Source organism: Paroedura picta, chromosome 2, assembly GCF_049243985.1.
Source record: "Paroedura picta isolate Pp20150507F chromosome 2, Ppicta_v3.0, whole genome shotgun sequence".
NCBI classification, from domain to species: Eukaryota; Metazoa; Chordata; class Lepidosauria; order Squamata; family Gekkonidae; genus Paroedura; species Paroedura picta.
The window spans coordinates 112,022,771-112,035,760 of record NC_135370.1 but is presented as its reverse complement, the minus strand read 5'-3'; the positions used below and the strand labels follow the sequence as shown (position 1 = coordinate 112,035,760).

Below are 12,990 nucleotides of genomic sequence, written 5' to 3'. Positions count from 1 at the left end.
GGAACCTCCCTCTATCTGAACTGTGGTTGTAAAGGATGCACTAAGAGCAAGAGAAAAGGAGCATATGTTTGGTCACCCATTTATTTTTTTGTGATTGCTAATGTTCGCAGGAGCACTCAATGTTTGCATAGTGGTACTCAAGACACACTTCATGTGATTAGAATCTAGGAAATAAGCCACTTGTTACAGCACTCACTAAAAGATCCATGTTTATCATCCATTATAAGAGAGTTACCATAATTGCTCCTTTTATGGAGGCAATGAAGGCACTAACAATTTCTTGAAAACCTATTGGCACAGGATGACTTCTCCAATGTACCACTGTAGGTGTCAGTGTAAAAGGGACAGGCCAGGCAATTAAGATAAATAGAATTATAAACAGAATAAAAACAAGGAACTACAGCCAAATAATCTACTATATCACCTGGCAGCATATGCATTCCTTCATTAATTTACATTTATTTCGAATGCTCTAGAACAGTGGTCCCAAACCGCGGTCCACAGCCCGGTGCCGGGCCGCGAAGGCCATGGTGCCGGGCCGCGGTTCCCTCCCCCCGCAGTAAAAAACTTCCCAGGCCGCAAACTTGCGGCCTGGGAAGCTTCTTACTGTGGGAGGGGGGGAGAGGGAATCAGGGCCGCGCCGGGCCGCGCATCGCACATGCGCGGCTGGGCCACGCATGTGCACATGCGCCATGTGCGGCCGAAATCGCGCATGCACTGCACTTTCGCGCATGCTCGTAGGCGCAAAAGTGCCGCGCATGCACCACTTCGACTGCGCATGTACGATGGGCGGGCGCGGCCACATGTGCACGATGGGCGGGCAGGGCAGTTGCCCTGCCGGTCCCCAGCCGAAAAAAGGTTGGGGACCACTGCTCTAGAAGTTCTCCAAGAAATAAACTGACAAATAAAGGATTACTCAAATGCTATGGCCTCTGTCTGCAATACAAGGCAGGAGGATAGAAAGGCAGGTGCTGGACTAGTCACATGAAGGGTCTCTACAATTGTGTTATCTTCCTCACCTTCCTCATGTTACATGGCCATTCTTATCATGTCTGAGTTAGTGTAAGTGGTAGAAGGCATTCATACACAGCAGCCACTGTGTACAGCAGCATCACCCAATAGTAATGTCCTCTAACCTATGCATGAGGAATATAACATATGAACAGCTCAAAGCTGCTAGCTTTCTGAAATAACCTACTCCATTAGCTCAAATAATCACTTTGGCCCATTATGCACTGAGTGGAAGGTCTGCATTCATGGTGGAATCGCAGCGGCTAAGATCACCAATTATGCATGCTGCAGGCAGCAACTGAGTGCAGAGTCAACATTTGTTGCCGAAAAAGCCGCGTTAGCGAGATGTGGAAGAAAGTGGAGCTTCCCAGGACCAGGGCGCAACCAGAAGCAGCTCCGGAGTAGCCGCATGCATAATCGGATACTCTGGGTTTTGCCGCCATTGTGTTCCATCCTGTGCATAAGCGGTTTGCTTTGCTTCTTCCTCCTCAGCGCTCTCCATGCCGCCGTTTCAGCGACCATGCATAATAGGCCATTGAGGAGCTTCATTCTAATTGCCTAACTTTTCACCATAAAATATATTATTTTAGTCCCACTCTATTTTACAGCACCAGTAAAGATCTGAAAAGTTACTCTGTTTGTTACTGTTAGTTCAAAACTAGATCATTTCACAATTGCTTTTTGTTTTCATAGAATCATAGAATCATAGAGTTGGAAGGGGCCATACAGGCCATCTAGTCCAACCCCCTGCTCAATGCAGGATAAGCCCAAAGCATCCTAAAGCATCCAAGAAAAGTATGTATCCAACCTTTGCTTGAAGACTGCCAGTGAGGGGGAGCTCACCACCTCCTTAGGCAGCCTATTCCACTGCTGAACTACTCTGACTGAAATTTTTTCCCCTGATATCTAGCTTATATCGTTGTACTTGTAGTTTAAACCCATTACTGCAGCTGTATTTTCTGGAGGGACTCTGGACCAACTCCAAAAGTCCCAGCACAATCTAAATCTACAAAAAGGATTGAGAAAACTGGTATTTCTTAACCACCTTCTGAAGGCTCCCAATGTAAATATGATGTTGGCATGAAAGAAAAGCTAGGCCATGACACATTCAAGCTCTTTTTAAAATGAGGAGCTTAGCCACTAATGATTATGAGGTGAATATTGCACTATGGGATAACATTGGGCACAAAGCCGGTTAAATGAAATGTCAGAATATGTGCCATTATACAAGCAAGGTCTTCTGCCCAATGAGTGCCATATTTAAATCAGGTCAAATGGAAAGTCAAACAACAGCAACAAAGTAGTCTTGGGAAAACATAGAAGTGACATGGGGTAGGAATCACCAGTATCTCGATGGAAACCCTAAAGTGTCCAAAGACCATTTCCACATGGAGGGCTAAAATGTGTGTGGCCTTCTGCTTGCAAATGAGAGATTGTAGATCTTGCATTTGCAGTCCTCTGCATGGCGAGATTTCTCCTGTGCTTTCCCTCCGCCCTGTCACGGGTTTTTGCCTCCCAATGAGGCTGCAAGAGAAAACAAGCTGAATTTCTTCCTCCCCCTTGGCTTGTCAATCACAGCAAGCCACCAATCACAACACAGCAGTTTCCCCCCCCCAATTTTTTTAAAGGTATTTTTACATTGCTATGCAGTAATGCCACAACACAGATGCATTTTAATTAAAATCATTGGAGAAATGGCAGAACAATAAAGCATCCCCCCACCCGAATTTTTGGGATTCGTATTTTGTAGGACTTTATTTATGTCTGGGTGTATTTTTGAGAGGCTGCACATGGGAAACTGGAGCTCAAAAATCATTTTGTGTAAATAGAAGGCTTTAAAACAAAGCTGCTTGATCACCTGCACCCCCCCCTTTTCCCATTTCATTCCCCAGCTCCAAAAAACACAAACAGGGCTGTGTTTTGTCTGCCTGATCCAAAAAAAGACCACGGACACTTTAACAAAGATTTTATTTTACCTTTGACAATATACCTTTACAGTTGCACTGCAATGTGGACTGCATCATTAAAAAAAATTCCTCAGAGCAGGAAATGGAGAGGGGCTGGTGCAAGGGCAGGACAATGCTACAGGGACTATCCTGCCTTTCCCCCTCCATGCGGACTTGTCTCTTTTGTCTAATGGTTAGGAGTGCGGACTTCTAATCTGGCATGCTGGGTTCGATTCTGCACTCTCCCACATGCAGCCAGCTGGGTGAGCTTGAGCTCACCACAGCACTGATAAAACTGTTCTGACTGAGCAGTGATATCAGGGCTCTCTCAGCCTCACCCACCTCACAGGGTGTCTGTTGTGGGAAGAGGAAAGGGAAGGTGACTGTAAGCCACTTTGAGCCTCCTTCAGGTAGAGAAAAGCGGCATATAATAACCAACTCTTCTTCTTCTGGTTGCTCACCGATGGGATGCAAGATATAAGTGACAAATCCACTTTTTACAATTTCCCTCATCCCGAGGCAAATCTGGCCAAAACGCAAGCCCCATGGACAGACTTAGGATGCAGGCAAAGTCACATGGTGGGGGCTCTAAATCCTGCTAGCAAACCAGAGGCTGTCCAGGGGCAGATTCCATGTGCAAAAACGGTGCTACTGAAGCTACGCTATGTTATGCTCTGATTGGGCAGAAAGACAGGATATAAATTTTGTAAATAAATAAAAAGGGGAGGATGTTTTACAAGCATGGTGCTAGTACTGTACACTGTCACCTGACAAGAGGCTGTCACACAAAGCAGGGCCCCTGATTCCCCCAAACATACGGGGAAATTCTCCTTAATAAGATGAAATCTAGCAGGGGACTATGAAGATATAAAACAGATTTGGTTATTTGAGTTAAAACAAATGAGAGTTTGGACTGGATTCTCCCAGATTGTTAGAATGCTAAAAGAAGTCACATGGCACCAATTTGCTACCCCGCCCCCTCAACAGTTTTGCTGAAAGACCTCCACCATCTCCAATGTTTTCTCATGAAGAAAAAAAATCACCAAAGATGGGCTCACAGTCTCCCCTGCTCTTTAAGGCCTAGAAACAGTCCAAGGGGTTGGTTTCAACTAGTAAAACACCAAGGGGTGAAATTATTATACTAGACGCATTCCAGACAGTTTCCCAAATACCAGCTTATCAGTACTGTTCAAAACTATCAGGATTTTATTAAGAGAGACAGTGTGTTGTAGTGGGTAAGAGCAGCAACCTCTAATCTGGAGAGCTGAGTTTAATTCCCCACTCCTCCACATGCAGCCAGCTGGGTGACCTTGGGTCTGTCAAAGTTCTGTCAGAGCTCTCTCAGCCTCAACTACCTCACTGGGTGTCTGTTGTGGGGAGAGGAAGGGAAGATGATTGTAAGCCACTATGAGACTCGTTTGTGTTGTAAAAAGACCCCAACTCTTCTTATCATCACACCATGCCAATTATAATGACGGCATTAGACTTCATTCACAACCATAACCACTTCTGTATTGCTTATTACTGGACAAAATCAAGCCAGCTTCATTACTTTGACAGTGAATATCTAGGGGTCAAGTCACTTGAAAAAGCAGCTTCATAAGAAATAAATTCAAGTAGGTAACACTACTTCAGTGTAGTGGTTAGGACTGCGGACTTCTAATCTGGAGAGCTGGGTTCGATTCTGTGCTCCCCCACATGCAACCAGCTGGGTGACCTTGGGCTCACCACGGCACTGATAAAATTGCTCTGACTGAGCAGTGGTATCAGTGCTCTCTCAGCCTCACCCACCCCACAGGGTGTCTGTTGTGGGGAGAGGAATGGGAAGGTGACTGTAAGCCGCTTGGAGCCTCCTTCGGGTAGAGAAAAGCGGCATATAAGAACCAACTCTTCTTCTTCTTCTTTCTTCTTCTTCTTCATCACAAACCTGACAAATTTTTCATTTCTTATATGGTGCTACAGCCTTACTGAAAAAGAAAAGACAGCACAAGCTGGTGCTGGAAATAACAGTAATGCTTGCTTCTCAGAGGATAAAATTGTGAATGTAAAGGATTATGGCAGGGGAAGCAAACTGTCATCCCCTTGATCTTTTCCTTTATGAAGTCACAAACGCATGCAAAGGAATCCTGGTAATGCCAAGGCACAAAGGGATGATACTCCAAAAAATATGGGGCCTGAAACACTCAGAAAATCCACTCCCACAATAACGCACTAACACTGCCATCCTTAAACATCCTAAGCCTACTGACTGCAATGGATTTAGAGGGGTATAATTCTTCTTAGTACACTACTATAAGAAGAAAACTACACATGCTAGATATGAGACTTCTCCAGGCTCTTAAATACTACTTTCCACCCATATTGAATAATGCACTTTCAATGCATCTTAGCAACCACATGCAAGTGGATTTTCCTGTACCAAAAATCCTACAGGAAAGGGAAAGGACTTCATTGTGGTATAATGCCATAAAGTCAGTCAGTCTGACAAATCTTTGTTATGATCATAGAGTCTACATTCCAAAACAGCCATTTTCTCCAGGTGAACTGATCTTCGTCACCTGGAAGTCAGTTGTAATTCCAGAAGATCTCCAGCCACAACCTGGAGGTTGGCACCTAGTAAAACATCACCTGTGGAATATAATTCCCACACAAGAAAACCAAACCTCAGCTTTGAGAACACATGTGGGAACTCTAGTGATGGGAATGCTAGAGAAAAGGAACACTTTGCGCAATAGCCAATATGGTAACAATACGCTCTTCCTATATTTGTCAACACTCATCTCAGAGTCATTTATTTATATTCATATTTATTAACCACTCCTGGACTCCGCTGGCTCATGGCAATTTACAATAAAACCTTAAAAACTCACATAAAACTTAATACATAACAAGAAGCCAATACTGGTGGCAAAAACCCAATCCACAGACCTCCCCTTTCTCACCCACCCATACTTTACCACAACAGCCACCAATGCCCCTGGGAGGTATCTACTGGCAATGTCCAGCCTATAGAGGGAGGGACTGAGCTTCATCTACAGAATGGCAGAAGTACTGTCAGATATGGAGCTGAGGGACCTCAACATTCATGCTGGGGATACTTTTCTGAGACTAACCCGAAATTATACAGCTTTTTAACTGCATAGGACCTCTTTCAAGTTGTGAAGGACCCAACAAATGAAAGAGGCCACATTTAGGGATGAGTAATTTGATTTGGATAAGTCTGAAAATTAATGCTGATCTGCATACTAAAGCCAACTCACACATCCCATCATTTAAAATGAGCCAAAGCCCAAACAAACTTATGCTTGATTTGTTGATACCATTTAGCTGAGTTAGAAAGACCCCACCAAATAGCTGTTCCTCCGAATCAGCAGTTTGGTGGGGGGTTTAAATGTGTGGGGGCTGCACAACCCTCTGAAGCTGTGGAGAGTACAGCCCAAGAAGAGAAATATCTCCCTAGATGTCAGGCTATGCAGAAGGCGGGTGGTTTAAACCCCCTCCCCCACACAGCCCAAGCTGATCCAGGAGAGAAGTCTCTCCCCACAGCAGCTGGCTGTCAGGCAGTTTGAGTCACCCCACCTCCCACAGCCAAACAAGCAGCTGATCTTTCTGAGGCATGTTCTACAGTTGTTATTTGCCACTGCATTCTGGCCACATTGACTTCTGGATGCCAACCCCAATTTTGCACCTGGCATTCTACATTTGTGGGTTTCTTCAGCACTGTCCAGGAGTCTGTTCACAGCTTGCAATTTACATTTCCATCAGAAGAGTAAGTGTTCCTGGCTCCTGCCTCGCCTCCCTTCCCTATTTTTTAAACAAAAATCTGAGCATGTGCAATAATGTAATGGTGTAACTCCCCCTCACACACACACAAACACAAACATACTTTTTCTCTTATTTTATTCTCATGGCCAACCTCCCTCCCTCTCCCTCCCATGGGAAAAGAGCCCAAGGCCTCCCCTTTTCCATATGCTGTGTGGCTCAGTCCCACCCACCCCACCCCAGCCTTCTTGGGAGCAATGAAAATTGCTCGGGAAAATGGTGCCTGCTTGCACCTTTGAGAGCCAGTTTGGTGTAGTGGTTAGGAGTGTTCTACAGTTGTTATAGTGCCAGGTTTGATTCTGCACTCCCCCACATGCAACCAGCTGGGTGACCTTGGGCTCGCCACAGCACTGATAGAACTGTTCTGACCGAGCAGGGCTCTCTCAGCCTCACCCACCTCACAGGGTGTCTGTTGTGGGGAAAGGGAAGGGAAGGTGACTATAAGCCGCTTTGAGCCTCCTTTGGGTAGGGAAAAGCGGCATATAAGAACCAACTCTTCTTCTTCTTCTTCTTCTTCTTCTTCTTCTTCTTCTTCTTCTTCTTCTTCTTCTTCTTCTTCTTCTTCTTCTTCTTCTTCTTCTTCTTCTTCTTCTTCTTCTTCTTCTTCTTCTTCTTCTTCTTCTTCTTCTTCTTCTTCTTCTTCTTCTTCTTCTTCGTGTGCCACTTTAGGCCAGCATCCAGTGTTGTCAATTTCCTTCTCCTTCCCTCCATTTAGTGCATGTTATTTTTTTTAAACCCAGGTTATCATGTAGTTAGGACACTCTTGTGTCCCTCATGGGGAAGGGGGAAAAATTGCATTTTCCCAGGATTCACAAAACACACAGCATACAGGGAGCGCATTTGGCACTGCGCCTGAATCAGGAGATTTTAGTGTAAAAGTAATGAAATTCTGCAGAGCTTTATGGGTGCTGCCACAAAGTTTTTAGTCAGTGTGGTATCAGCTGTTTGGCGGGCTCTGGGACATTTCAATTGACAACTAGGTTACTTTAAATGCCTTGGAGCCCAAATTGGTTCAGCCATACTCAGATTACCCAAATCTCTGTAACAATACTGGGGCTCAGGTGATTTAGGTAAACCCAAATCATTTCCAGCCAAATCTAAACTGTACAGAATTTTCGTTCAGTGCACATCCCTAATCACACTGTGGATTTAATTTTCTGTACTCAGTCTTTGACCAAAGGCTTGGCCTCAGGGCTGGATATTCAATCTGAAACATGGTTGGACTACTAGGTGTTTAAAGCAAGTGTGAAAGTGGTCCTGATATAAAAGGCCCAGTAAAAATGGTCCACCCAACTCATGGCTCCTACTGAATCCTAGAAGGTTCTGGTGACTGTTAGGATTCCTGATACATGCTCAGCTGTGGCTGCATAGAATATGAAATATGAAACTTCCTGAAGACATTGACAATATTGCCATTTCATGACCTCTGCTGTCTTTGGGGCAAAAACCACGCCCCAGTTTATGGGGCCCCCTCACCTTCTCACTTCCTCCAGGCTCATCATTGGCCATTTTGGGAGTGGAAGCTGGTCTACATGACCATATAGTCATGCTTATTATTGCTCCCACCTGGAATGACACCACCTTCTACCATCTTGCACTGCTCTGCTGGGTCATTTTAGAAGCTTTAGAATGGGATTGGAAGGCTTGACAATGCCTTTCCACAGCCCGCCTGTCTCTAGGCATCTCTTCCTTGGCTTCAGTGAGAGCCACCTTTATACCCTTCATCTCCCCACTCCCTTCCCAGTCCCGTTCCCAAACAAGGTTATAAGTTCCCTCCCTAACCTTTCTTTCTTTGAAGGTGCGTCTCCTGGATGTTCCAGCATCAGCCTATCCAGGGTGAGTCACTCCCTTGTGTTTTTTCCTGTCATGGTGTGAGGGAGTGCTGCTTGGCCTTGGGGCTTTGCTCCCTCTGAAGCTGGCTGCTGGATCTGGATCTTGGGAAGCTGGTATTCCTACTTGCCCTGCTCACTATCGTGTTTCCTTCCTAGGTCCTGGATTAACCCTGATCCCAGGGTTACCTTTTGCAGGGAGGGAGGAAAGGAGGCTGCAATGTGGCTGGGAGAGGGCTGGCACTAGAACCCTGCTCCTGCCTGCCTCTGTCTGCTGTGGCTCCCTGTGTGCTGGCCTCAGTGAGGCCTGGCACATTCTGTGAGTGAGTGAAGAGCTTTGGGGTCCTCTTCCACTGGGTTGATGGGTGAGTGTCCTGGCTATGATGGGCAAGTCTGCTGGTGCTGTTGAGGTGCCTGGTGGGCATCTTGCTTGGGGTTTGGTGCCTTGCAGGGAGCTTGGCACTCACCTGGTCCTGCCCTGGAGGCCTGGCTGAGTGCATCTTCTGAGCTCTACTGGGTCCAAGTCCAGAGTTCCCAGACACATATATGGTTATATCACCTGATGAATGTTTTAAAATTTAAAAAATATTAAACAGGGCCATTACAAAACCCCATGGTTTCATGAAAGCCTGGTTTATGCCATAGACCCCATTGCAAGACCTATGAAGTGGAGGTGATGGCAAAAAAGAAAGATTACTTCTCTGTTACTATAGAATCTGCTAATTCACAATCACACCAGTTGTTAAGCATGGAACAGACAGTTAGCTGTGATACTTTCCCCAAGTTGTTTTTACTAATAAGTTCTGATCTGGATGTTAGTTGGAATGCATATTGTTCCCCTAAGTGGAACTTGTTTGGGAAAAGCAAGTCTTTTGCAGGGAGGGGTGTCTTACCTAAGTGAGTTGTGGAGGGGCTTGTGTGAGAAGCAGGCACTGGCACATCCCTCTTCCCTCATCCATACCCCTGGGAAATGGGCAGTTGATCAAATCCCTGTCTGCAGGGAATCCAGAGCACAGTTGCAACAGGGCTCCTAACAGTTGTGATTCATAACACTGAAGACAATGTACTGCATTTGTGTCTTCCATGTTCTGTTTTCTGCACATGGTGGGACATGGTGATGTCATATATATATATATGTATGTATGTATGTATGTATGTGTATATATATATATATATATATATATATATATATATATATATATATATATATATATATATATATATATATATATATATATATATATATATATATATATATATATATATATATATATATATATATATATATATATATATATACATACAAGCATACATACATACATACATACATACATACATACATATATATGGTGAGCATAACAGAACTGCAGCACGATAAAGGGATGCACGGCATGATATTTGGCTAACAGCCATCGATATAGTCCTATCCTGAAGCAGTCCAATCTTTTAAAAATATTAACCAAAAAGGACAATATACCCACTGCCCAAATGTTAGCCCTACAGATCAACCATGTACTCTGTGTACATGTGTACATCCCAACTCTGTGTACATCCCAACTGTAATATGTGTAAAAATGAAAACGCCTGTTTTCACGAATATACAGGCACTAACCCCTAATTTTATCAAGTGCATCTTCATACCACTGCTGTGTGAGTAGATAAATACCTTTTACATATTTGCTTTTCCCAAACTATTTTCAAAGCATTTTTCTGTAATCTCTCTAACTCAGTGAGATCTCTGTACTATCTTCAAATAGTGCTCTGTCTCTTGGTAAATATATAAATGATTTATGTCCTTGGACAACAATTTGTAATCCTGTTTATCACCTGACTTTCTTTTTTATTTAATTCAAAAGCTTTCCTTCATGTCCAACTCTGTAACAAAACTTACTGGCACTTCCTTAGCATACCGATCATGATAACTTTGCAGAAAATGCTTAATATTCAACAAGGAGTGATATTTGGTCTCAAGCCCAGTTGATTCAGGGCAGGTTAATTTTCTTAAGTGTATCTCTCCCCCACCCCCAGCCTGTGACACTTTGGCTGGTAAGAGATTTGATAAGCATGCTGTGTTACTTTTAGACTTGGGCTGAACTCCAGTTCAATATGTTTTAATGAGCAACTTCAGGATAGTGTTTCTTTATGTTTTTTTTTAAATGGGAGTGAAGAAAAGGGCTCCCTCTGCTATACTTAGAAGCAAACAATCAGATTTGGCATCTTGATTATAATGCTTGGAATTTATAAACTGTGCCATTCTAAATTTACTTCATTTGTGTACAGTTCATCTGGACAGTCATGTTATCACATATTCCACCTTAACAGCTTAGTTCTGCAATACCCAAACGAGTAGAAGGAAAATGGAACCACTCAATGGACACTAGTTATGTCATTTGTTCTGTAGTCATGAGAAATTCTATTGAAAATACCAAGACAGATTAGCACAATATACTTAAGAGTAACTGCCAAATTCTTGAATACTTTGACTCTCCTGCCTTTTCCTGTAATTTCTGAACCAGAGAATCAGGCTTTCCCCCCTAATACATAAAGTTTCATTATAACCCCTTTGCATTTTTATCACTAATTAATGAAATTCCCACAGTATGACGGGCCAGTCTAGATTTGCAATCAGTGATCAAAAATCCTGTCAGTTCTCATTTAAATTACACATGCTTTTCAGAGGGTTACAACTGTAGAGAAAGTTGTAACATAATCCTCTACATACAGCAACAATCCCAACTGAACACCCAAAATGTAACTCTGTGACAACTATATGGCACCACCAAGATATTTCAGTCTAGTTATAAGAATATGATAAACTATGTTTTACATTTGCAGTTTTCATAATACACATTTCAATATTCACCTGACTTTGGTGCACAGACCCACACATAAGAACAGCCCTATGCACAGAAACAGATTTCTATACAAACTTTCCCCCCATAGTTCAGAAGTGTGACAACATTTTCCAAATCAATCTTGTCCAAAATGATGAGCTCCTAATTAATATATTAAGACTTCAGTGCTTATGGTTTTCTTTGAGCCCAATTTGACATTATGAAGGACCTTCTGTGCTTTTCAACAACATCTGCCCCTTTATAATGGCCATTATGAAGATTCCTCGCGTTCTTCTTAACGTCTGATGGGAGAGAAAGGCTTTTCAGCACATGCTTCCCAGAAAGAATGACTAAAGCGGAACAAGCTAATTTCGTCCTAATAACATCCCTCAGGGTCGCAGCTTTAAATCTCTGCGCGTCCCATTACTGGAGATGAGAACACTTACATGACTCGTGAGGAATTCTGTGAAGATCAATCCCATCCTTATCCATGTCTTAGCCAAGTCAGGGAGGCACGCTGCAAACTTGATGTACGAGAACGAAATGCTTGAAGGAGCGCGCAGGAAACCTTTCCTCTCTCTTTCTCTCTCTCTCTCTCTTGAGGGGTTTCATTCAAGAGGGCAACGCACTACTGCCGCAACCACGTCTGTCGAGCAGCGAACACTCATGTCAGATGCATTGACTATGCAAGGGCAGCCCCCCGCGTATTCTCTCGTGGTGGGGGCAACCGAAGGCAGCCCTGGGAAGACAAAAGTGTGGAGAGGGAGGAGGGAGACCCTCCCAAAGCGTCCCACTTCGAAAGCAGAGCTGCTTCCTCTCCCCGAAAAAGTCAAAAGGTGCAACCTCCGCCTGGTGCACTGAGCTTGGAAACTGATGCTGCTCCCAGGGCTTGAGGAACTCCCTGGCAAGGAGCGAGGGGAGAGGCGGACAGAGGAACCGACTTTAAATAGCAACGCTCTGATCTCTCCGCCGGGCTCTCCCGGGCTCTTGCCGCTGAGCCCAAAGGCGGTGTGAAGCCGGCCTTCCACGTGATTCTTGCCCGGCAAGACGAGGGAGCTGCGGAGGTGGACGCTGCCGTGTGTCTCCCTGACTCTGAGAGCGCCAGACGACGCTCGCCGACGCCAGCACAGCGGCCTCTTGCCTCAAGACTGGCGGGCGGGAAGCGGGCGAGAGGCGGCAACCCCACTGGCGGTTTCTTCAGGCTTGACCCGCTTCAGCCGACACCTAGAGCGGCTGGGCAACGCCTTATGGCTAAGTTTGCTTGCCTTGGCGTGAGTCATGTTGCTCTTGCTTCCCCGGCTCCCCCACCCCCACTCCACCCGACCTTGTAATGAGGAGGGCTCTGCCCAGGGTCAGTGTCTAATGCGAAAGCTAAGAGCATCCACAAAAGCGGGACGTCCGGGCATTTTATGTGCAAAAGAAATTGCGGGCGCATCCCATGCCAAGACTCACTGCTTGCATTTAACGTGCAAAATTAAAAGCCCCATAATACCAAATGCGTGGAAATTGGCTATTGAGGAAAGATGTACTCAGCAGCTCAAAAGACAC

The 12,990-nt window shown here is 44.6% G+C and overlaps 1 protein-coding gene across 5 annotated transcripts in view; it reads right to left on the bottom strand.

Moving 5' to 3' along the window:
* The window catches only part of ANO1 (anoctamin 1), a 188,621-nt gene extending 176,008 nt beyond the window's left edge, over positions 1-12,613 (bottom strand). For all 5 annotated transcript variants that reach the window (XM_077322083.1, XM_077322085.1, XM_077322084.1 and 2 more), the window contains exon 1: positions 11,889-12,613. In XM_077322083.1, the coding sequence (XP_077178198.1) occupies positions 11,889-11,934 (46 nt within the window). In that variant the 5' untranslated portion in view covers positions 11,935-12,613. The remainder of the gene's footprint in view (positions 1-11,888) is intronic.
* Between the last annotated feature and the right edge of the window lie 377 nt (positions 12,614-12,990).